The sequence below is a fragment of the Protopterus annectens genome, chromosome 7.part0 (assembly GCF_019279795.1).
Source record: "Protopterus annectens isolate FY-2018-M chromosome 7.part0, PAN1.0, whole genome shotgun sequence".
Classification (NCBI taxonomy): Eukaryota; Metazoa; Chordata; order Ceratodontiformes; family Protopteridae; genus Protopterus; species Protopterus annectens.
In genome coordinates, this window is record NC_056739.1 from 1,208,418,855 (window position 1) to 1,208,445,565 (window position 26,711).

General features: G+C 37.2%; 1 protein-coding gene across 2 annotated transcripts in view; it reads left to right on the forward strand.

The window, feature by feature from the left end:
- The window catches only part of LOC122806973, a 362,457-nt gene that overhangs the window by 184,393 nt on the left and 151,353 nt on the right, over positions 1-26,711 (forward strand). For both annotated transcript variants that reach the window (XM_044077830.1, XM_044077831.1), the window contains exon 2: positions 6,883-7,015. In XM_044077830.1, coding sequence (XP_043933765.1) covers positions 6,883-7,015 — 133 coding nt within the window. The remainder of the gene's footprint in view (positions 1-6,882; positions 7,016-26,711) is intronic.

Genomic DNA, 26,711 nt, shown 5'->3' on the forward strand with positions numbered 1-26,711 from the left:
AGATGTCAATGCTGTTTTTAGGATTAATTTAAGTCTTCTAAAGTATTCCTTACTAAGTTTTATTCACATTTGTTCATGTTTTATTGTCAATCTTTCATCAATTCCCAGATATGTTTACACTCCCTCTTACTCAAGTTCTTTTATATCACATTCCTGTCCCAAAACTGATGTTTTCCTGGTGCTACAGTTTTCCTGCTTTAAAAGTTGCTTTTGCACATTTATCAAGCCCAAATGACATTCTTATATGATCTGAAAAAGTTCTGACAACTTGAAGTTGTGATTTGAGTTCCTCATCTGATGAGCTATACAGTTTTAAATCATCGACAAAGAGAAGATCAGAACTCTTTACACTTTGTTGTTTTCTAGGAGCCAAATTATAGCCATGGCCTAAACTGTTAAGTAGACAGCTTAATGGGTTAAGGGCAAGGCAGAATAGCAACGGTGACAGAAAGTCACCCTGGAATAACCCCCTTTGAAGTTTTATCCCTGGGATAATAATTTGTCCTTTATCATGGCTTAATTGCAAAGTGGTCTGCCACTGTTTCATGGTCACTGTAATGTAGTCGATCAGTGTAGGATGGTTTTTATACATTTTTAAGCACTCTTTTATCCATGAATGTGGGATACTATCAAATACTTTTTTATAGTCAATCCATGCCATACTTAGATTATTCCCCTTTTTACAGTTCTCCACTATGACTTTTTTAACAACAAATGGTCCTTTGTTCCATATGACTTTCTTTTATTGCCTTTTTGTTCTATTGACATAATTGGGTTTTCTTCTAAATGACTGTAAACTCTGTCGGCATCAGTTCCAGTGTATGGTTTATATGTCATCAGAAGGCAAGTTACTGGTCTATAATTTTTAGGGTAGCTTGCAGGTTCACTCATAAGTAGGAGCATTGTTTTTCCTGTTGTTAGCCAGGTTGGTGTCTGCTCAGGGTGCGCATATAGATAGTTCTTACTCATAGCTAAATCTTCATGCAAAGATGTTTATACTTTTAACCAGAAGTTAGGTACTGCATCTGGGCCTGGGGTTTTCCAATTGGAGGCTTTTCTTAACTTTGTTTCAATTTTTCTGTCTGTTACTTCATCCCATTTCATATCCTGTACCTAATTCTTTCTTTTACTTCTTCTTTCCATTTACCATCTTTGTTACGTTTCACAGAATCTTCATAAATACTTCTCCAAAATGTATCTATTTCTTCTTTTTTTTTTAGTGGTCTTTCAATTCCTTTTACCTTGTTTTCCAACTCTCTATAAAACTTTTTTGGGTCATCAATAAATTGCTTATTTTGTACTTTTCCTTTGTATTTATCTATGTATCTTCTAAGTTTTGCCACCTGTGCTGAGATTTTTAGCTTATTTGTGATAGTGCATGATAGACATGATCTGTTCTAATACTGCACATTGCTTTTATTACACCTATGTTTCTTAATAAGTACGTCTGTCTTTCTTAGTATATTTCAGGCACTCCATAACTTCAGCATCTATTTTTTAACTTCTACTTTACTAATCTTCATTTCTACATTCCCTCTTTGTGATATTATTTTTTTATTGTGTAATTTTCTATATCTGGATGCCTTTGCCTGTATTTATCTTTGAATATCTTTGGGGCTGCCTTCTTTATATTAATTTGGCTTTCTCCTTTGCATAAATATTGCACCATATCAAATCCCTCTTTCTTTCCCATGTCCATATTTCTTTTTTAAACTTTTCAAAAATCTCTAGGTTTTGTTTATATTTTTGCACTTCCTCAGATGGTTCTTTTTCCAAACAGATCAAAGTTTCTTGATCTATATACTGTTTTTCACAAATCTGTTGTATTAATAAATACAAATTTTTATTTGAGGCTTTTGACAGTTTTTGTTGTTGTAAAAGTATTTTTCTTTCCTCTAATTCCTCTCTTAATCGTTTTGTATCACATCTGTCAGAGTAGAGTGCTACATGTGCTCTAAGAATTTCTAAACCCATTCTTATGACTAGCAAGGAGGCCTTAAGCTTCAATATGTTCTTGCAGTTGAGCAGCTGCTGCCATTTAGAGTTAGATTTAGACACTTGTTTAGAAATTATGATGATGCTTGCAGTTTTCCAGATCTTAGAAAAGGTAGCAGTAGGGAGAGACTAGTTAAAGATATAGTGTACTGGGCAGCAAAAAAAGTATTAAAGGCCTTGAAAATTTTAGGGAAGAGACCATCTGACCAGGCCTTTCTAAAATTGGGATTATTCCATAACCACTTGTTAATACTAAATAAGGTAGCTGGTTTAAACAGAAAATCAGGTACAAAGCCATAGGTGTCCCCAGCTGAAGAATTAGGTTCAGGCTGAAAATGGTCACTGTTTGGAGAGGTAGACAAATGAGACGAAAATGCTCTGTAAATGCTCTTGACATTAGTTGTTCATCAAAATTCGATTGACCTACAACTGTATGTGTGCTGGCATGTATTAGGGTAGATTCCTCCCAGAAAGCTTTAGGATTTTTGAGTACAGCTTCCTGTCACTTTATTAGGTAGGAAGCATTTGTTTTATTTGCCAGACATTTACATTCATTCTTTACAGCAGAATGCTCTTTATAGTCCTCATGAAATTTGGCATGTTTGTATGTCTTCAAAGGCTACCTTCAGAGCAGAGAGCAATTTCTTCACCTCTTGGTATTATCAAGGCTTTGGGTTTCTTTGACTCTTTTTTGGTTTTCTACTGCCACTCTTCTTCATCTTCTAGCTGGAATGCCTTCTGCATGGAGTCTGTATGCCTTCCTCATGCCTGCATATTTATTAGGGTTTCCAGTTCCCTCCCACTTCTCCATCTTCTCCAAGACATGCGGGAAGGTGAAGTAATGAGCCAACAAATTACTTCTGCATGTGTATGTGTGTGTGTGTGTGTGTGTGTGTGTGTGTGTGCATGTGTCTGTGCATGCAGATGTGTGTACACCTGTATGCACATGTGCATGCATTTCCACATTTGTGTGTGTGTGTGTGTGTGTGTGTGTGTGTGTGTGTGTGTGTGTGTGTAATGAGCATGACTATGTCTGTGTATATCCTTTGAAGGATTGATACCTGGTGCAGGACTGATTCTATGGATAGGTTCCAACTCTTAAACCACAACCCTGATTAAAATAGATGAGGTACTGAAAATAAATGAATAAAATACGAAATTAGAATTTATGTTGATTAAAGCTAATCCAATAATGTTTTTTTTTCTGTAAGTTTATTTCTAAGTTGCCCTTCTCTTATAAAAACCAGGATTGGAAATTTGCTGTCTGGTATAGTGAATCCTCTCTAAAATATATATCACATTATGAATGACCATCCACTAACTTTCATGACTAGCATGTCCAACTGCTTTCCAACAATAATGTTGATAATGTCTAGTCACTTGTATTTCCCCTACAAATCTGTAAGCAGAGATAATCAGTGCAATGACAGCTCAAAATAACCCTTGTGTTCAGATAGCTATACTAAGTTGATCCTTCACTGCAAAGATATCCAAGTGCTACGTCTTAGGGCATCATACAGGAAGCTTCAGCTAGATGTTTAGTTTATGTTCCAGAGACACAGCTTTCATATATACCAGCAGCTTCATGCTTTCAATATTTACTAAACAAATCACAAAACCCTTTGCTTTCAAGAGGCATCCTAATTACATTAGTGACTATTCAAAGCACTTCTTGAATAAAAACTTCTTTGAGTACTAATCTGATCTTAAGTGACCCAATCCTGTCAAGCTTATTTTCTTAGCAACACAGCCAAGAGAGTTATTTATGTTACAACAGAGCATCTAAACTGTGCACTAGTTGGTGAAATATCTGAATTTTCCATCTGATAGAGCGCTGTAAATCAGGGAGTGTAAGGAAAGTTTTGGGGTTTTTTTTACTTTCTTTTTCATATGTATTTTGTTTTCTTATACGTTTACTGTTTTCCTTTATATTCAAAGTAAAATATATCTCACTAGGAAAGCTCCTAGATACACATTACTAGATTTTTCTTTTTTAAAGCCGTCATGTGCCTTGTACAGTATTCCTATTAATTTAAGCATCATTCCCTAAAATGTAGGAGGAATTAACTATTCCTTGACATGATGCTAAAGCATGTGGAGGAGAATATTTGGTTTCTACAGGCAGAAGAAGAATGGACCACCACTATGAAGGTATTTTATGGCATAGCCCATTTGTCTGAAGTTCTGGGAGCCATGAACTTCACACACATTGCTATCAAGACACCATATATCAACCAAAAGGGCTTCCACTTCTTCAATTACCAGTTGGTGTGCAGTGACAGGACATTATATACAATATTTCTGTGTACTGTCCAGGTAGTTGCCATGATTCCCACTTCTGGTATATGTGCAAAATGTACTAGAGTTTCAATCGGGGATGACTTTCCACAGTGCATCTTATTTATTTATGTATTTATTGACATTTGTTGACCGGGAAAGTCCACCGGGTCAAATAAACTCATTTTCAGTGGAGGCCTGAGGAGAAAAGCTCCCCAAACACTTTACAATAGCAAGAAGCATACACAAACATTACAATGAAAAATAATGACATATGATAATCACAATAATACAAACATTTACAATATAATAAAGGTCACTAATTATGGCAATCTATGGTAATAATAATGGTATAATAATTATATTATTATTATATTATAATTATTTTATAGTATTATATTAATTATATTATTATTATTATTATTATTATACTAATTATGGTAAATATGGTAGAATCTTGTTGGTTGGTGCGCATATTGCCACCAATACAGTTCTTGATAATCTGCTTCTATGATCCTGGGTAGTAGATGGCTCACAGTGGTGTCCACTGTTGGTTCTGCAGGAGATGCATCATATACCTTGGTACCTTTAATGATGACCCCCATCCAGAGCTCCCAGACCATAGCAGAAATGGCATATAACACCCCACTGTTTCACAGACTTAACATCATTGAACATGTGTTCTTATTGCTGAAGACCCACTTCCCCTACCTTGGTACACCTGGTAGCAGAATACCGTAAGATCTAGACCCTGCATCAAGATATATGTGGTCTGATCCATGCTTTATAATGTGGTGCTGTGAAAAAAAATGACAAAATATGGAGGAAGTAGCATTGCTTGACATATCTGTGACAGTAGTTGGAGGACAAGCTGGGTAACAAATCATTGGAGGAACCAGATGCTGTGGGCCTTCCTGTGAGGTAGGAAAAAGGTGCAATACATTATTGCACTGGCAACCATGGGTTGTGACTACAGTAACACAGAATAAAACTGATGCATGCTATATGGCACCCATACCATGCATTACAATGTATTGACTAGCCACACTGTACATCAGACATTACAGGCCAGTCATCTGCACAGGTGGCTTGGGGGAAGAGTAACAGGTGGCAGCAATACTAGCGTAAGTGGAAGGGTTGTAGGTGGTGGATATGCAGCCACACACATGGTACACATAGCCTGTGCTTTTCCAATAGAAGTGCCACCCCATCCATGGCAGATGTGATCCCTGACTCCTCTTACTGTGTCAAGAGTGGTGGGATCCTGCTCAATGGATGGCATACCACATCAGCTATGTATGCAGGAATCCTGCTCTGGTGTTGCAGGAGAATGTTGGTATCCATGACCCCATTAACAATCATGGGTAGGTGTTGCTCACAGGGCTACAGGTCAGCATGATAGTGTTGAACTGCAGGACCCTGACTGGCTTGCCAAGTGGGATCTACCCAAGGTAGAGCTGGAAGAATGTAGGCAGTGCCCATGGGAGTATCCATGGCCAGGGGCATAGGGAGCCTTGAATAGTATAGACAGTGAAGCTGTCTCCAGAACAGTGTGTGCCATTTGTGTATACCTGGTGTGTGAATGCAATGTACATTCATCCCCTGACTCAACCATGGCTGCTAGTTTCCAGTATCCAAATCAATACATCAATGGTTGTCAACTGGGTCATCACTGCCCTCAACAGGTGTGTCTGCTCCAGGTCCCCATATGCCTTGTCACTCTGCATACATTACTGAATATCCCTCAGTCTCTGCAGAGTCACAGATCTTCACTCAGTGTCTATCTGTGCCTAGATCACTGACCTGTACATCCACTGACTGATACCGAGGGTGACAGCCAGGTCAGGAAATGTTTCGGAGTCATGGCAGAGATGGCCACTAACACACTTCTCCCCTCTGCCTTGTGGATGAACCTCATAGTCAGTGTAGCCATCCAGTGCTGTCTGTGGTGATGACATCTGTGTGTTTCCTCCAGAAATTCTTCAAAGATCATGAAACCAACATAACAACCTGACATGTATTAAATGTTCTATGAACATATATTTCTGTAAATGATTTTCAAAATTACATTTCCCAGATGCTGTTCAAACAATACTATTTTGCAGAAAATGCATTCTATGTGGCAGTATTCCATGAATTACACTTTGTGGGAACTGTCCAAGATTATTATGTTGGTTATATGGACTATATTTCATTTGATACAGCTGAAAACCAACAATATTTAAAACCAGTACTACCTGAAGTACACTTGCTTGTACTGCTACATATTTATGTATTTTCAATTACAATGAGTGTGATCTACCTGAGTACTGTAACTGTAAAACCATGTCTTTAGAAATCAAATTAAGATAGTTACAATACTAACATAGTCATTATTTCCAAACCCTGACCGGTTACTCATCAGGCTCCCTTCCTCAGGTGTATGTTGTATTTGAGGAACAGCTTGAGCTGCAGCTGCATATTGTAAAGATGACCCCCTGATGTGCTCCAATAATGGGGGGGCAGGGAATAAATGCATTTTCTCTAAGGGTCTTTGTCTTCTCTCTAAACAGAGCATTTAATATGTATATTTTCTGTGCAGTTTTACAAATTTTTTTTTTTGTCTCACAGGTGCTCAGAATTCATTGTCTTTACTCTCAAGAGAGAGCAATTGCTGAAACCAAAAGTGGGAGAATACTGTCTGTGCCAACCAAATCCACTACCTTGAGGTTCTTTCCAGTGGGAGATCAGCAGACTTCGACAGGTATCATTTATGATGGAATTATGGTGTCTCTGGAAAACCTGCTTTTCCTTCGTTGCACAGTGAGCTACTCAGCATAAATGTGTAGGACAGTTTAACATACAGGAATGGCCAGAGCAGAAACTCTGGTTTGGTGGGGAGGTAAATAGAAATAGTGATATGCTACACAAATTAAGGCAATTCAACAATATTTTTGAATAACATGGGTTACAAAACTATTTACTACCTGCTAAAGGAAAAGTGCAGACACAATCCAAACTGAAATAACAGTTTGACTGCAGAATAAAACAGCAGCACTTAATCGACTGTTTGATTAATACAACTTATACATTATGTAACAAAATGCTATTGTACCATTTTTAGGGTGACCCAGCATGTACCACAATATACCATTCAAACAATAACATAGTGTAGTGTGTGCTCTAGTTTACACATGCAGGTGTGTACCTAACAGGAATTTCCACTACTCTAAGTAAAAAGATACACTGAACTGAGTATCTGACCTGTTTGCATTTACTAATGTTTTATTATGCGATGTATACCAGCTCAAATATATAACAGAGAGTTGCAAGACCAGCTCATGTGTGAAAGAGCCATTTTCATTTGAGAAGTTAGCTAAAAAGATAGAAATAACATTGTGGGGTAGCAAGTAAAAAGGAAACCTAATACTGACCAATTGTCATCTTGGTGGCTGATAGAGTAAAATATTACTAAAAAGGAATGAGTGATTATACACACCACATAAGATTTTCAGAAATATTCTTATTGTAAAACAACTTACACAGTGTGATTTGGGACACAGGCAATTGTCTTTAATGGCTATTCTTTATAGTTTTCACATAATTGTGCCAAACTTTTTACAAGGCAGTAGTACTGAATTACTATTACAAGTACTTACTAATGGTCAGATATTTGATAAACTTATTTATGCTAACAACTTGAACTGAAAAATTAATGTGATAAAGATATCTAATGCAAAGCATAGACATCTTTTTATTTAGCAGCACTTTGTGAGCACCTTTATAGGGTCTATATTAGTTTGCCAACGTCACTCTTCAGCAAACACATATTCATTGACCAATATTCAGCAAAAATCACTTCCGTGATTTGCAGAATACTCCCAGAGCAAAGAAATACTTGCCCTGCAGCACAGCAGACCCAAATCTAGCTAAATCTAACCAGCCCAACTGGGGAGATTCGCCCCCACACCCCCTAACTATATATACCAACTCTGAGATCGCATTACAGTGGAGAAAAGGGTAAAGTGCTGCAGGGCAAGTATTTCTTTGTCCTGGGAGTATTCAGCGAATCACAGAAGTGATTTTCGATGAATACGGGTCAATGAATGTGTGTTCGCTGAAGAGTGACTTCAGTAAACTAATATAGACCCCTTCAGAACATGTATCACCACTCTTTGCATTTCATCAACCCTCCCAACCAATAAAACTCCCCCTTTCAAGCACTGTAGCTAAGCACAGTTAAGAAAAGTAAAAAGAAAACTGTTAGTAGCTCAGCAGGCAGCACGCCCCCCTCTAATGAAACAAATCAGACTGTTGTGACTTCTTTTCTCATGTCAGGTACTTGGATTAATTTTCTAGTACTGACACTGTAGTGAACCATGGATGGGGGCTCTTTATTCCTGAAGTGCCATAGTTTGGATGAGACATTAAACCAAGATCCCATCTTGATGAGTTGGTAGCAGCTTAGGTGAATGTAAAAGAAACCATGGAACTTGTCAACAATAAGTTTTTAATTGATTTATTTTGTAAGCAATAATCTACACACACACACACACACACACACTATATATATATATATATATATATATATATAAAATACACACACACACTATATATATATATATATATATATATATATATATATATATATATATATATATATATATATACACACACACATACACACACACACACACACACATACACAGACGGGTCTACTTCATATGACCTAAATTTCATTTGACTGAAATTCATTTGACTGAGACCAAAACACTGAAAGTTCAAAAGACTGAAAACTCATTTGACTGAAACTCATAACACTGACTCATTAAATAAAAGGTATATGCCCTTTTCCCCACTGTAGTGCGATCCTGGAGTTAGTATATATAGTTAGGGGGGGTGTGGAGGGCACACAGTTATACATTTTAAATCATACACATGGATATTTATAACATCAATGAATAACTCTTTGCAGAAAACAATATTTACCTAAACTATGTGGGGGGCTTTGCCCCCCCACACACACACACCCCTAACTATATATACTTACTCCAATGTGGGGGGCTGTGCCCCCTACCCCCCAACTATATATACTAACTCCAGGATCGCACTACAGTGGGGAAAAGGGCATATACCTTTTACTTTAATGTGTCAGTGTTATGAGTTTCAGTCAAATGAGTTTTCAGTCTTTTGAACCTTCAGTGTTATGGTCTCAGTCAAATGAATTTCAGTCAAATGAAATTTAGGTCATATGAAGCAGACCCACACAGACACAGTATACACATTATTACATCTTTTTCCTTCATCTTTTGTGCTTCTGTCTCTGTCTCCCACTCTTTTTATAACCAGAATGTAATATTTTTAATTAAATCACTCACCCCAGTGCATGTTATATAGTACTTCATCATATCTTTCTTTCTATAACAATGATAAATGTAAATAAAATAATATTTTCTCTATTTCTTTTTCATTATTCATTAGTATACACCGTAATATATCATAGTCATAATTACTTCATTAACACAGCTAAGAAACAATGCAATGGTGTTATATTTAATACTTTTTTTTACCCTAACCCACCCCTTTCCTTTTGTGTTATAAACTACTACTTTTTTACAGGATGTAATATGCATCCTCGGAAAACAAATATAAAAGTTAACACCAAAATGTATTTTCACTCCTAGTAGGAAACAAATTTATATTTCTAGAATATGCCAGCTTTCTCAATATTAAACCATTTATCAGATAAATTTTCTTCTTAAATTAATAATTGGAGTTTCTTCACAGTACAATTTTTATGTTCTCTAATATTTTATCCCATCCTCTGTCCACATTTTACCTTTTTTTCCAAATTTTATACCTGTCTCAGTAAAGTATACCCCATTTCACCCTATCACCTTTTCCTAACGTTTCTCTTTATTAACTGTTAAACCTATTTTATACAATTGTATTTCTTCACCTTTAGTTAAATCTTTAATCCAATGATTGTTTTTTTTTCAGTCACAATAACAACATCTAAATAAGACAGCATAGATTCAGTAACTTTAGAGAGGGTGGCCACGGTGGTGCAGTGGTTAGTGTTGCCACATCACAGCAAGAGGTTCTCCAGTTTGATCCTCAGCTGGGGTGCCTTCTGTGTGGAGTCTGCATGTCCACCCTGTGGTCACGTGGGTTTCCTCCGGGTGCTCTGGTTTTATCCCAAAGACATGCTGTAGGTGGATTGGACACTCTAAATTGGCCCTAGGTGTGAGTGCGTGCATGTGTGTGCCTTCTGTGGAAGATTGGGTGCTGGGCTGGGAACTCAACACCGTAAAACTCCACTGCCAATCATGAGCAGACAGGTGATTCGCTGTAGTGACCCCTAACTGGGAAAAACCAGAAGAAGAAGATTCAGTAACTTTAGAACAGCCTCTGTTTCCCAATTATTTTCTTCTAATCTTTTCTTAGTGCTTTCTATAATCACATTCATAATCAGTATAAATATAACCCCAGTCAGGGTATCTTTGCTGTATCTCTATATTTTCGTTTTTTTGTCCAAAACACTGACTTACTATCACATCTAGCCATAAATTCTTATGTTATATACCCAGTTGATCAAATACCTCTCTAGCAAGTCTGCTGTATTTAGCACAGAACAATATCCACCCAGGGTCTTTTGTTTAAGATTCTGAGAGTTCTGAGATACATATTTTTCATCAAAAGGGGGAAAAGTATTTTATTTAAATTCTGCTTAAATAGTTTAAGTTGAATTTATAGTGACATGTGTGGTGATACTTTTTTGTACTTCTCTGCTTTTTGTCCATTTATCTCTTTGCGGTTTTTTTAGTTTGTTTTGGGATCTTAGTTTTTTATGTTAATTTATGTTTATGTGACGATTGTGTATTACTGCAAGACTTTAGCATTGTTTAGACATTATACTGATTTCTAGTTCCATAAGTAGAATTACATATAAAATGTAGCTTTTTTTCTTTCGAACCCAGCGTGGACAATATTGTAAGCTTCTTTCAAAGTTGTGGCAGGATTGTGATCTGCTGTTAGATTTGAACCTCATTTAGTCATTTGTTACAGCATTACTGGTAAATTTCTGCATTGTCTGGAGCCTTAGTCTGGAGTAGGATTGCAGTAGTGGTAGAATTGTGAATTCTGCTTGCCCCAGGATTTGTGCTTCAGTACTTTCATAGTTGTATATACATGCTTAAAGTTGTATTCCAGTAATATGGTGCATTGATCCGTGGTGAGATTGTAGTAGTAGCTTCAATACTTTTTATAGCTATGTTTACCTGCTTAAAGTTGTGTTTCAGTGCCTTTCTGTTTGCCTTGCTACTCTTTTTTCCCTGTTCCTTGAGTCTGCCCCCCCCCCCCCCCCACACACACACACACACACCTGAGGCATTAAGCTAAAAGTTTCAGAAATTCTAACCACAGGACTTGAGCTCCAGTTTGATTTTTTTCTATCTCTCCTAAACTTTTATTTTTGTGGTTTTAAAAGTCTGTGTCTCTGGTTTCCACCCCTTCTGTTAATCTGGCCTCCAAAGTCCCTCCCTCCCTTCTTTCATTGCTATTGTCTGTTTTGTAACCTATTTAAGTACTTTCCACACATTGTTTTCCATATATCCATAATACTAAGTGCCCATCCAGCATAACAGTATCGCACTTGAGTAAACTTCCCTTACTACAAATTGTCATCTGCTCATTTTCCCAGAGCTACCATCTGTTTGGCAACCTAGCCAACTCTAAGGGGGTCATGCATTAGTCCTATTACTGTTTAGAGTGCTACTGCTTTATTCTTTCTTTATTTGTTGATTTTGCCTTTAAATCGTTCTAAAGGTTCCTAATACTTGATATTGCCTTGTCAGGGTAGTTTAAGTTTTGTTGTAGCATTACACTCGCAAGCAGCCTTTCTTGCTGTTGTTATATCAAGAAGTTATCAGCACCCTTTACAGACACAAATGCCCAGACAGGAAATTTTATGTATAAAACTTCCCTTACAACTGAAACTTGTAATTTAGTGTGGCCAAAACAAAGCCACTATGCAGAGACAAGCTTAGAGCAGCTAGTTTGCACATTAATCAGCACTACTATCAAATATTTGCACAACCTAACCTAGTTTAGTGCCAAACCACAGAAACTACCCAAACAGATCTCTGTATAACCCAGTCTATAACCTACAGTAGTCCACCATTTAATCCTTAAAAAAACAAACACAGTATGTGAGAGATGCACCTACATAATTTCATTGGAGGCAAAAATCTTGCATACAAACAAGGTTGTCAAGAACACATACACTACATTGACCACACATAGTGTCTACCACACACACATAGACCAACCTATACTGAGGTACTAAAAAGCAATCTTCTCAAACCACAAAGACCTCCTAAGCCTATACATGGTAATGCCTATTGTCAGCAATCTCTAAAGCACTCACCAAAAACAACACCACCACACATACTCCTACACTCAGTGGAGCCCCATGAGCACAGCCCATAAGACAAGCCAGCACATTACCCAGAATTCTTTTCATAGGGGAGTCCATTGTATGACACACAGATGCCCCAGTCAGCAAAATGAACACGAAGAAGATAACGGTTAATTGCTTATCTGGAGCCAGGATCTGCCAAGTTACACATGCAGTATGATTTTATCATAGTCCATGTATTTCCCTGGACTATATGAAGAGAAACATTGTTGATCTTTCTGAATATGCACTACAGGCAGGTATTTGCCTTGCATTATGCAGCATTCTACCTTCAGCAAGGATGGTCTGGAACAGGGTCCCCATCCATGTGAAGCAGAGTCAATTCCTAATCCTAACCTTATTTAAGAGTATCCTTGACTAATGGATGGGAAATAGGAAATTCACTAATGGTCTGGCCCCATGCTTCTGATAGACAGAGGCAGACGGTAATGTCAAAACGTATATACCCCCCCCCCCCCACATAACCTCTAGAAACTTCCTAACTAAGATACGCCTTCCTAATAAACACGCATGATACACAGGGACACAATTGGGTTGGATTGCATAGCTAGGCTTATAAAGGCCCTGGTGCTCATTAGCCTAGTATATAACTATAAACCTATGAAGACTGTATTAATTATGTTTTGGGTAATATTTATCACAGGTTTGTAATCTAGATTGCAAAGTGCAACCAGCCTCAAATGGTTTATATTTTCTTTGTTGTTTCCTTTTTCCTAGTAAATGTTATTTATAAACATATTTCTTCTTTTATCCCTTCTGTCAGTGATTCATCCAGTACTTCTGTACAATGCGTATTTTTATTTTCTTTAATTTGTTTATGAAATAAAGCGCTCATTGTATGTGTACCAGGAGAGCCACATCCATTGATCTCTTTCAGTACTAGTCCTTATTCAGCTAATGTAGTAGATTTTGCACATTTTCCATTCTCATCATTTATTGTTTTCACTTCCCATCTCGTTCTCCTTCCTTCTTCTCTGCAGAACACATTTCTTTAACATATCTTGCTGCAGTCCCTATTATCTGCCCCTACCAGTATTTCATTTATTATGACCTCATTATTCTGTATCTCATTTTCTAACGCATGCGACACCTCTTGTTTCTTCTGAGCAACAGACTTCACTATTTCTCTCTCTCTCAAACACCCTTTTCTATAATATTCACTATTTTATCTTGCTAGTGAACTGTATTTAGTAAACACATTTCTATATCGCACTTTCCTCTCCCTTATAATGTCCCTTTTCCTCTTCTTTATATTCCTGCTCCTGTTCATATTCTCCATTAAAGCTTACCCAGCATTTGTCCATGATTTATACAGATGTCACATGGCAACATTATTTTCACATAACTTCTTGAGTTATTCCTTCATGTCATGTGTTTTTCTACGTTTGCTAAACTTTTCATACCTTTTTTTCTTTCTATATTTTTACTGAAAGTAGCCCATACTGCTATATTATCTGTAAAACCTATTTCCTGTCCTCTATTTGTAAACATTTATGAATGGAAAAAGTAATACGTCTTTGTCTTTTTGATGAATATTTGATATGTCTTCCCTACTCCTTACATTTTCATACCTACGTAACTCTCCCCACTTTGTCTGCATTACACTGAAATACCACTATAAAACATTTCTGTTAATCTTATAGTAGTGTAAGCATACAATGCGATTAACCTTACCCTTTTATTTATTCTGATATCTGCCAGTATTGCCCTTCCAGGCATACTAACTATGATATCTAACATCTTCATCCTTTTGTTCTTCTACTCTTATCTTGAACATTCCTCTCAGTCTAGTTCCAAATAATCACTGAAAATGGCCTCTGTATTTATGTTAAAAATCTTATCTCCATCAAGCCATTTGTATCTGCAGGTACATTTTTACACAAATCCAATGTTACTGTTCACATTAACTCCTAACCCTGTGAAGGTGGCCTTTTCCTTTCCTATGCTGTTACATTCTCTATATTTTTTCTAAGGCCCAACTGATGCTCCCTCTTCATCTTCCTCAGTTGTGTAGGTCATTTCCTCTTCTGATTCCTGTACTTCAGCTGTATTATACATTTCTGTATTTGCAGCCTCTGACATTTTCCTGAATTCAGAACATTTCATCCAAGGTATTTTCTTTCTGTGTAGCGTGTTCAGTAGCATCGGTTTCAGTATTCCTCACATTTCATCAGCCCTATTACTGCCATCATTATTTTCAATATCGACATTCTTCCTGTTTCTCCAGAATGGCTGTGCTACAACTAATGTGAAGAAAAAGGCCATACCATGTAAAAATGTTCGGTTAATATACAGAAAATACTAAGTCTTTTACGATATGTCAAAGTAAATGTCCAGTGTCCTACAAAAACTACTTTTGGGTGGCTCCAATACCTTTAAGAACCTTTTATATCATTTGTAACTATTACACTATGTACATTCTGTAGTTTAATAACTTCTCCATTTACAGACATAGTTTTCTTAATATCAAATTCACTCCCTGTTTCTTCTTCAAATGATTCTGGAGCTTCAGATATTTATGCATTTTTAATATTTGCTGACACTGACACATTTACTTGACCAATACCACTTTACCAAACACACTTTCTTCTGCACATTACATCCTGTAGCATCAGTTTCAGTATAACTTACTTTTATATCATTTCTGTTACTTTTGTCATCTATAGAGTCACGCTCTTCCTATTCCCAGGAAGGTTTTAAGTGCCCCTGATTTTTTAATATGGTTTCCATCTGGCAAGCCTTTTTTTCATCTCACCCTAATTCATTGTATTTTCTACTGTCCTTAATTGTCTTTGCTTTCCCCTTCATCACCACTGCAGCATACAGTGTGAGTATCTTTCTCTGTGAATAACAGACTTCCCATCATCCCCCAATAATATGTCACCTCCCTGATGATCCCATGATACGTTCATTCTAGATGTTTGACAGTATTTAATGCAAACAAAATTAAACATTCCTCCAGAACTTCTGGAAAATATAGTCTGTTGATGCATTGTTTAAATCACTGGTACATTTTGTCATTTAACCCTGACCCATTTTCTGTCATGTGTGTTCTTTTTATGAGTATAATTTACTATCTTATACCGAACTGTAAGTATATTCACTGTAATATATTATGTCTTAGTAATTTATTGAAGGATTTCTCCCTGACACTCCCGCAAAAATTGGAATTTATCAGCTGGATAATCTTAGTTAACAACTATAACAAACAAACAAATGTAACCTGCCAATCAGAAAATGACATTATCAGGAAATCAAACCTAAAATAAAAACTAGTAAATAAATTATGTAACTTAATTGAAGCACTACAATACCTAGTGATTTTAAACTAACCTTAACTGCACTACAAAAAAACGCTACTACATAATTCCCTAAACTGTAAAAAAAAGTACAGCTTACCTCAGAAGTATTAGGGAAAAACAACAGGATCCAACCTCTGCATCAATATTCTACACAATTAACACTAAGACATTGAATAGACAGCTTATGCAATTAAATTAGAACATCCCATTTAAGAAATGTTCAATTAATGAGTGAAATGCAGCCAGTTACTAGACAGTGGAGAATGGAAAAGCTGCCTGATGATCAATATTTTACCATGGAAAAGTGATAACCATTCCCATCTACTCTTTGACGGCAGCTTCCAAGATATATGCATTATGTATTTCCAGACCTGTAAAAGAAAAACAGAAGACTAGGACCACTTCCAGATGAAGACAAATGACCCAGGTTCAACTCCCACCATGGATAAGGTCATTTCCAGAGACAGACATGAATAGTTTCCCATAACAAGAGAGATGATAGACCAGAGTCTAGGCCAGACAAGGATGCAGGGTCTTAGTCATGCAGGAGCAATGAGTGCTAATAACACTGGTACTACAGCATTCCCAGTAGGGGACACCCCAGCAAGACTTAGCTAGGTGATTATTCCAAGCCCAGTGGGGCAACAAAGATGTTGCACTGTGTGCCTGCGGTGATAGATTTATCAATGAGATTTGTCTAATTTTTGATTAAGCAGCAATATAAATAACAACAAAAATGAGTAATGAAAGTTATTAGTGCCAATAAATAAACATGGTTAATTATTGTGGGATTGATATATTTTACTATGTTAGACCAATCCATTATTTAAATGCAAATAACAAAATATCTGGGTTTCAAGATCGATAGTTCAAAAACAATAACTTCATGCACAGCTCAACAATATATTCTTTTGATAAAGTAACCTAAAATGCATATTAATTAAAGATCCACTGCTTACAGTTTGTTATTCATTTTCTGATATCCATTTTTTCTTACTCAGGGTAATAGAAGAGACAAAGCCTATCTCAGCAAGTACTAGGCATAAAGCAGAAAAACATTTCTAGATTGGATGCCAGTCTATTGCAGAATTCACATGCACTCGTGCACACAAATACACCTTGGGAAGGGTATCACCCCCCCCCCTTATAATCAGAGATGAATGCATGCTGAGTAAAATAAAAAAAAACTAATACCCCAGCAAGCAGAACAGGGAAGAAGACTTTTGACAGAACCCCCTTTTTGTATTTAGACTATTATCTGAGAAATTGTACATTATGCAGTGCCTGATTAAAACAAGCATGACACAGACACAGGGACAGCATGCAGACTCCAAATAAAAGCCAAGCTATGCCTGAACCACAGAACCAAGTGCTGTGAATCAGAGATGCCGGCCTCTGCATTATTGTGCCACCTGCTCTCATTCTTATGTTATTCTGTTTTGAAAAGGCGAGAACTGTAATGTATGCATGTGCGCAAGTTGTTAGGTATATGCAGAAGTTGTTAGGTGTATGCCGAAATTGTTAAGTGTATGCACAAGTCAACACATACACAGATATGTGCACCATCTGAGCAGCAGCTCCTGTAAGTAAAAGACAAGGAAATACAGCTGTGCTTTCCATGCTTTTTATAACTTTTACTATCCAATGTACATTGTGCCAAATGTACAACATAAACATTAAAGGAATAAATCACAATTACAGTTATCTTACATAACAGGTAAATTAAAAGAAAGTAAACTAAGGAAACCTAGACTGTCTGAAGTACATCTGACAGAACACATAGTCAAAGACAGTTCACATCATTTAGTAGATACAGATTGCAAACAACAAAAGATGTTGATGTGCTACAGATAATATAATTGTGAGATTATAGCAACAACTGACACATTACAGAAAGGGTTATGATCTAGGGTTATAGTTGTTATTAGAACTGGTCAGTGGTTGTCCTGTTTAATTCTATCCTTCATAAGTGAATGTGCCTACAGGATATTTGTTTAGTGAGATATACAGATGTAGATCAGTTTTCCTTCATTAAACTTTGGGTACAAGAAGCTGCGGTGGTGGTGCTGTGGTAGCGTTGTCGCCTCACAGTAAGACGTTGTCCTGTTCGATTCTCAGCTAAAGCGTCTTCTTTGTGGTAACATGCGTGAATGGGCGTACCTTCATTGAAGGTTGTGCATCAGGCCTGGCAAGTCGGTACGTAAAAATCTACTGCCAATCATTAGCGGACCGGAGTTCCGCTGTAGCAACCCCTAACAGGGAAAAGCCAAAAGATACAACAACAACAAACTTTGGGTACAAGAAAACAAAGCTTTCAAATGCCTATGGTAACCAAAATAATTTATTGTGGCATCACAATCAACTTATTATTATTTTAATATTATACCAAAAAAAAGTGATAGTTTGTTCCCGTGCAGCATCTCCTATCGCTAAAGATTTACAATATATATCAATTAAGCAAAAGTCTGAGCAAAACAGACTCCTCTCTTCTTCTTTACCACTTCAAAACTGAACCTGCACAAATTGCAGTCTGGATGGGTGCTAATGGAATTCCTGTTATGAAGACAGACCTGCCATGTCAAGGCATTATGAACTTTTCAATCAGGCCTTCTCAACATACAAACACTTAACGTTGTACCAGCATGTATGGAATGTTTTGTATCTTTTTGTGTAACATGGAGACAGAAAATCTGTCTGAAATTTCCATTCTCACATAGCATTCTGTGCTGGGTGATTTGTGTAACATATTTCATAACTTAAATGACATTTATTTTAATGTTTGGAAGTAGTAAAAATGTAGGGTTCACCAATAAACCACACTCTAGTATCAAAAAAAACAAAAAAATCAAATGTGGAGAAAATAACAGTGAGGAACATTCAGGTGTTGTTGTTTGTCTTTTCCCGGTGAGGGGTCGCCACAACAGAACTCCGGTCCGCTAATGATTGGCGGTAGATTTTTATGGTGCCAAGTTGCCAGCCCGACGCCCAACCTTCAGCGAAGGCACACCCATTCACGCATGTCTTTCGGAGGCCACTCGAATGCGGGGAGGACATGCAGACTCCAACAGAAGGCACTCCAGACAAGAATCGAACAGGAAAACCTGTTAGAAACTTTATTTCAAACAAAATAAAAATAACTGGCCCTTTTATTCTCTACAGATATTTCATCAGGTTTTTAAAATGCAGAAGTCAGAGTCAATGTGCCAAAGTAGATCAAGTCTTCTGAAGCTGAAGAAGTGAATTTTGGAATGAGGTCTCTGAATTTGCTCAGTAATGATATTGGTGTAGCAAATAGTACTGGAAGGAATAACTCTACAATAGTTGATTCCATAATAAGTGATGAAGACATGCTGAATGAAATAAAAAAAACTGATACCCCAGCAAGCACCACTGAACTGGGAAGGAATTTGGCAGAATCCCCTATTTGTATGCAGGATATTAACTGAGGTACTGTACATTATGTCTGAGGTAGATAACACTGAAGTTATTGTTTGCTTTCCATTTAACCCAATAAGGCATACCAATAGTATTTGCCATGAAATGCAAGCTAATTCTTATTTTTTAACATCTTCATTGAATTATCACTTCTTAAGACATAGGCAAACATACATTTATATAAAGGAAAACAAACCATATTAACATGTTCTTAGTTACAAACATTTTACATTGCATATGTTTTTAGAACTATCATCAATCCAACATTGCATAAATTGCTCAATACCTGCCTTCCCTTAAATCTCACTCCTCTTCCAAAAATATTATTCTGCATGCGTTGTTCCCACAATTTCCATTTTAGCTGTAATTTGCCGCTACCCTTTTCTAAAGATAACACTTCCAGTTCTTTTATCTCTGCTACAATACTCAAAACTTCAAATACAGTTGGTTTAGACTTTGATTTCCATTTTCTAGTAATTGCTTTTTGACAGCCACAGGAATTAAAATTAGTAAGGCCTTCCTATATCTAGGCAATTCAGATCCTGCAGCCCAGCTTCAAAAAATGATTTCCTTAGCTACACCCATTTGCTCACCCAATATTTCTGACAGTTTACTCTGTAGGGAATTTCTGAAGTCTGCCATCTCATTGTTTGTCTTTTCGGCTTTTCACAGATAGGGGTCGCCACAGCAGAACTCCAGTCCGCTAATGATTGGCAGTCGATTTTTATGGTGAACCTCTTGCTGTGAGGCAACAATGCTACTGCTGTACCACCGCGGCTGAAGTCTGCCATCTCATTATATTCCCAAAACATATGTTCCTAGTTACCTCTTTCTTCCCCATCATACTTCCAACATTTGCCATCTAGCTGAGGAAAATTATTTGGAGATTACTGGGGGTATAAAAATACCTAGATAAATACTTGCAAGCAAAAATCCTAAATCTTCTAGACTTTGTTGCATACTTGGGAGGCATACATACATCCTCCCATTATTTCTTTGTGACTTGCTTATAGAATCTCTGTCTTCCCAATCTTTTCTGACCTCCTCTGATTGATTCCTATAGTTATTATGCAATATTTTATACGCCTACTAATTATCCTTTTTTCAACAGCAGCTTCTGTTCTAGATTCATCTAAAAACTCAACCAGTACAGATCTTTCATTTAGGATTCCTCTATCCCTTTCTCTTTGCTTGTATTCTGATATCACTCCTGATAGGGAAGGCAGTCTCTAGCCTGTAGTCCAAATGTCTTCTTGGCCTCTTCCCATGCTATTACCTTTCTCTCTCTAATTATTTGTTCCCAATACCTTGATTCCTTTGCCAGCTTCCTCCAATAAATTTCAGCAGCCTCTTGCCTCTTCTGTGTACCCCCTAATTGCAGATATCCTTATTGTCAGAATCTCCTTTCTCCATTTCTATGTTGGCTTAATTCTTAGTATTCTTTCTGCTACTTTATGAATATAATATTCAGTATGCCTGATGTTATTCTCCTTAAGCATCTGTATCCAAAATTCCACTCTTTACTTAATTCTTGAATTCCCCCCCCCCCCCCGCGCTTCATCATCATTGCTTTCCACTTTGAATTGTATTTTTCTGCTTGTGTAATATATAGGAGTCTTAACTGTGTACCTCTAAAATATCCCTTCAAATCAGGTGATCCTAAACTTTCATGGAGTCAGAATTCCAAGAATAATTCCTTCTCAGTTTGGTTATAGATATAGCTTAACAAAGAAATTATGTAGTACATCATGCTGGCTATTATGACACTACCAGCAAGTCATTTGTCAGGCATGTGCTGTAGTTTGGAGACTGTAATACATTCACTTGTCGGGCAGTCACTTGGGCATGTCCTGCAGTTTGGAGACTATAATACATTCACTTGTTGGGCACGTCCCCCGGTTTGGAGACTGTAATACAATCACTTGTTGGGCATGTCCCCCAGTTTAGAGACTGTAATACAGTCATTTGTTGGGCATGTTCCACAGTTTGGAGACTGTAATACAGTCACTTGTCTGTCATGTCCCCCGGTTTGGAGACTGTAATACAGTCGCTTGTCGGGCACATCCCCCGGTTTGGAGATTGTAATACAGTCACTTGTTGGACATGTCCCCAGTTAAAAATCCTTCTTATTTCCTTGTTTTGTAGTTCTATACAGCATTTTACTTACGTTAGTAGGTGTTAACAGGATGATTGGGCACTCTAAATTGGCCCTAGGTGTGAGTATGTGCGTATGTGTGCCTTCTGTGGAAGGTTGGGCGCTGGGCTGGCAACTCGACACTGTAAAACTCCACTGCCAATCATGAGCAGACAGGTGATCCACTGTGGCGACCCCTAACCAGGAAAAGCCAAAAGAAGAAGAAGAAGTAGTTGTTAACAGGATGTGTGAACTGGTCTTATGGTGCTATTTAGCCATGAACCAGCTCAAAGGCAAACAAGTAGAATAAACAAGGAAGGATACCTGAGAGAATGAGCATTACAGAGAAATAATGGACCACCAGGAGTGTTGTGGGACACAAAGCCAGATACAGAGTGTCTCCCCACTCCTAGAAGGTCTGTTATTTCCCTTCTATCACCCACCCTTCAAGAGAGGATTGTGCTTATAAAATGGGCTCTCTGTTAAATTTTGTATTTCTTTTATTATTAATATATTTATGTTTTTGATGTAAAATAGATCATCTGCCTAATATTTCACACACACACACACACACACACACACACACACACACACACACACACACACACACACACACACACACACATACACAGACAGGTGCAGAGACAGACAAACATAGTGTTTCATGCATATACAGAAACTCAGATGTGTGTCTGTGTGTGGGTTTGTGGGTTTCTAGGGAATGTAGTTTTTACTTTTTTTGCTAGTGAGATATAGTAATTGTTTAAGAGTTTATAGATAAGAGCACACAGAAGAAGGCTTGACCTTTGTGTTATTATTGGAAGACATTTGCCTTTTGCAGTCTGATAAATGTCCTGTTGCCTGGTTTTACCTAATATAATCAATTAGCATACTTGGCTTATACTGTTTGAAGATGGTTTAAATATTTTATGTTGAGGCTAAGGAAGATGAGGAAAATACATATTCACTTTTTGCTTGGAGACTCAGCAGTTCACCTTGGACATATGACATTGCAAAGAGAGGGAACTGATGCATAGGGATAGCCTAATAAAAAAAGAAGAGCACCTATTCCGGCATGAAATCGGTGGACCAAGACAGACTGACTTTACTGAAGCTGCCATTTCCTTTTACTAAATATCCCCTCAAAAACATGGTTAGGAAGAAGGAAAAAAAAATAATAATAATAAAACATAAAAATAAAAAAAATAACAAATCTATTGCAAGTAACTGCAGAAACATTTGCAAACATCTGCAATTTCTTTTCCCCTTGCTATCCACGGATCTTGGAAAGCCCCACATGGTAAGACATACTTTTTAATTGTTTTGGGGTGGGTTGGGCCTAAGTAAGATGAAATGCTTTATACTTGCCCATGAAATAAATTTAGTCCACCAGTTATCTAGTGTATGGAGAGATGACTGTGGTGGTATATAGGTTACATGTGTACGCAGTTTGGTACATTTACCTACACGTACTTCCATAAAGGGCCAGTAGGAAGAGTAATCATTCGTAGAGGGATCTTTTTTTAATGCTTGCTACACTGGTGCAGCAGGTAATGTTGCTGCCTTACAACGCTTGGTTCTCAAATTCAGTTCTTGACTTAGAAGCTTTTTTGTATGGAATCTGCATATCCCCCCTTGTGTTCACAGAGATTTCTGCAAGATGATCTTGTTTCCTCCTACATCCCAAAGACATGCCATGGGTGAAACTGGTGTGTGTGTGTGTGTGTGTGTGTGTGTGTGTGTGTGTGTGTGTGTGTGTGTGTGTGTGTGTGTGTGCGCATGTGTGTGTGTGAGTGTGTGTGGGTGTGTGTGTATATATATATATATATATATATATATATATATATATATATGTGTGTGTGTGTGTGTGTGTGTGTGTGTGTGTGTGTGTGTGTGTGTGTGTGTATATATGTATATATATATATATATGTGTGTGTGTGTGTGTGTGTGTGTGTGTGTGTTTCCAGTTCATAATGTCTACAGGCCACATTATCGAACACCGAATGTTCGACATTTAAAATATCGAACCTCAGAATATGTAACATTAAAAAACACACACGCAAAAAAAAAAAAAAAAAAAAAAAATTGTCCCCAACACTCCCTGTATACTATATACAACAATTCCATGATTGCACCACACTGGGGAAAGAGCAGGTAAACCTGCAAAATTAAAAGCTGGTTTGATATTCTAAATCTTCAATAAATTAGCGTTGGATATTCTGAGCCTTTGATAATCCCTCAATAGTCAAGTATCCTGTTCAGATTTAGTTTCCTTGCCTTGCATCCACTGAGTACCAGGATAGGGTCCAGCTCCCCATGAACTTGAACTAAATTAATCAGGCAATCTGAAAGTGAACATATAAAAGAATGAATTATTTGTGAAAGTGATTACATAAAGTGTGGGTTTGGTCTTAGCTCAGCTGTTTGTTTTTTAAATGGCTATGATGTCAGGATTTTTGGGTGTTATCAATGCAAGGAGGATGATGTCTAATTATTTTTAATAGTATTACAATATATATGTCTGTATAAACAGTATATACAGTATATACTATATATACTCCTGCGCTCTGTCCTCACCCCCTCCCTGATTACCACTGTATATACTCCTACTGTCTGTCTTCACCACCTCCCTGACTACTGTTGTATATACTTCTGCTGTCTGTCTTCACCCCCTCCCTTAATACCACTGTATATACTCCTACTGTCCGTCTTCACCACCTCCCTGACTATTGCTGTATATACTCCTGCTGTCTGTCTTCACCCCCTCCCTCAATACCACTGTATATACTCCAACTATCTTCGCAACCTCTCTGACTACTACTGTATATACTCCTACTGTCCGTCTTCACCCCCTCCCTGACTATTACTCTATATACCACTGCTGTCTGTCTTCACCCCCATCAACTTTTCCCCTCCAGTAAATCGTAACTCGTGCTCACTACTATGTACATCTACTTCATTATCCACTACAATTTTTTCATTCTTCTATCTGCTAACAGATACTGTGTACTAATTGAGTAATTCTCAGCCCATCTCTCTGTTCTACTTTCATCTTCCCCACCTCCTAGCTGATTCTTTCCCTCATGTAAATGTAATTTTGATGCCTGCCATCTACCTGAATCTCAGTGTGTATTACAATTTCTCATTCACTCTTATAATAGCTAACACTTATTGACTAATGGTTGCATGTTTTACTTTACTGCAGTCATCCTTCAGTTATTGTTTACCAGTTGCAGAGTTTTATTTATTATAGTTGTCTCTAAGTTATTGTTTACTAGTTGTTTGCCTTTCTTTATTGTAGGTGACTGTGTGTATTATGTAACTGAAGCTTTACCCCTTAGGCCTCTGCTGATAAGGGGTTATAACAGCCCAGTCAGACCACCCCATTAAACAAAATTAATAAATAAAGTAATCATGTAGAAGTGTATGCATTTCATTTTTGTAGACTAGTTAGGAAGAATTACTTTTATATATTGCTACATGACTAAACCTCATGTATGTTGGAATTTGTTAATTTCTTGCAAGTATTGTTATAAAATAGCAAACAATATTAAGCCTAATGTCTTGATGTATGGATATGTATTATTTTTAATCCCAGAACTGTGTTAGCTTTCATTAAATGTTGCTATCATTGCTTAGGCTGGCTACTTTGTTTACATTCATATTGCAAGTTGTTTGTGCAATAAGATTTGAGCTAAGGAAATGCTTATTCTTTCAGATTTCAACATTATCTGATTGCATTGCCCTACTTTCACAGATGTGCATATTTTGTTTTAAATGTGTGTAGAGGGGTATATAATATTTTGTGTTGTACTTAATAGAAGATGATTTCTAGAGTTACTCATTCCTTTTATTAAGTGCTTGGATACAAAGGCATTGTTGTGGTATGAATTTTGAGTTACTCTTAAATTGTACCAGTAGATGGCAGTATAGACCACAGAAATAATATACACCCCTCAACCTCTTCTGTGGAAGATAATTAAAAAAATAAGAATGAAATTGGGGAATTTCAGATGTAGTGAGCATGTTTGTAGCAAAGTGATCAATGTAGCTTATAGGTAAAATGTCCATAAACAATGCAGTTCAATGGTAAAAATGTCCACAAAGGTCAAGGTCATCATTTTTATTAATGTTACACCAAGTAGCTGTCCACTCATAATCCAGGTGGAATGAGGAGGATTCTGAGAAAAACTGCTCTCTAGGTGAGTGTATATGTAGGTACTAGCACGCCTAATAGCTGTAGTAGGCTTTCATTAAAACTGTACAGATATACTCAAACTCATTTTGATTACTTTCATGGAATATTATTCATTATCTCAGTACATTCCTTCAGTACAAAACACTCTGAATATGCTATATGCTATTTTAGACATATTAAAGGGTGAGGGCTATCATCCTTAAATGTATAAAGACAAACAACTGACTTCTTCCATGATCTTTCTAGCCATGCAGTATTGACATTCCATATAAAATACATTCATCAGCATTACAATGTAGTTTGTACTTACGCAATCACATTTCACAATGATCTGCAAAACAGAAGCAAATCACAAAGTTTGTATATTATATATTTATAACTAGTTAGACAATTAACTAGTTCTACTACAGGAGCTTGAGTCCCAACCACTTGCAAACCCCTGTCTTAAAGACAGGAACTTGAGTGCCTTGTTGCTTGTGTAGGCTGCTACTCACTCTCAAACTCAAATATGAATTCAAGCAAGCATTGTGGGGGAGGGAGTGGCAAGGGGATTTTACAATTAGGGAGTGTGATTTTGGGGTTAAGGAGTGGGCTTTTAGGGTTAGAGAGTAGGAGTGGAGTTTTAGGGTTAGGGATAGGGAGTGACTGGGGGATTTAGGATTAGAGAGGAGTGATGGAGTTTTAGTTTTAGGGAGCAATCGGGAACTTTAGGATCAGGGAGGGGGAGGGTAAGTGGAGCTTTAGGGTTAAACAGAGACTGGACTTGGGTTGTGAAATTGGTGGAGTTTTAGAGGTAGAGTTAGAACTCTGGTAGGGCTATATAGTTTATAGGGTCGGATTATGGACGCCTTAGTAGAACTGGGAGATCGAGCTAATGGGAGTTTGAGCACTTGATTTTTTGAGCAAGTGGCA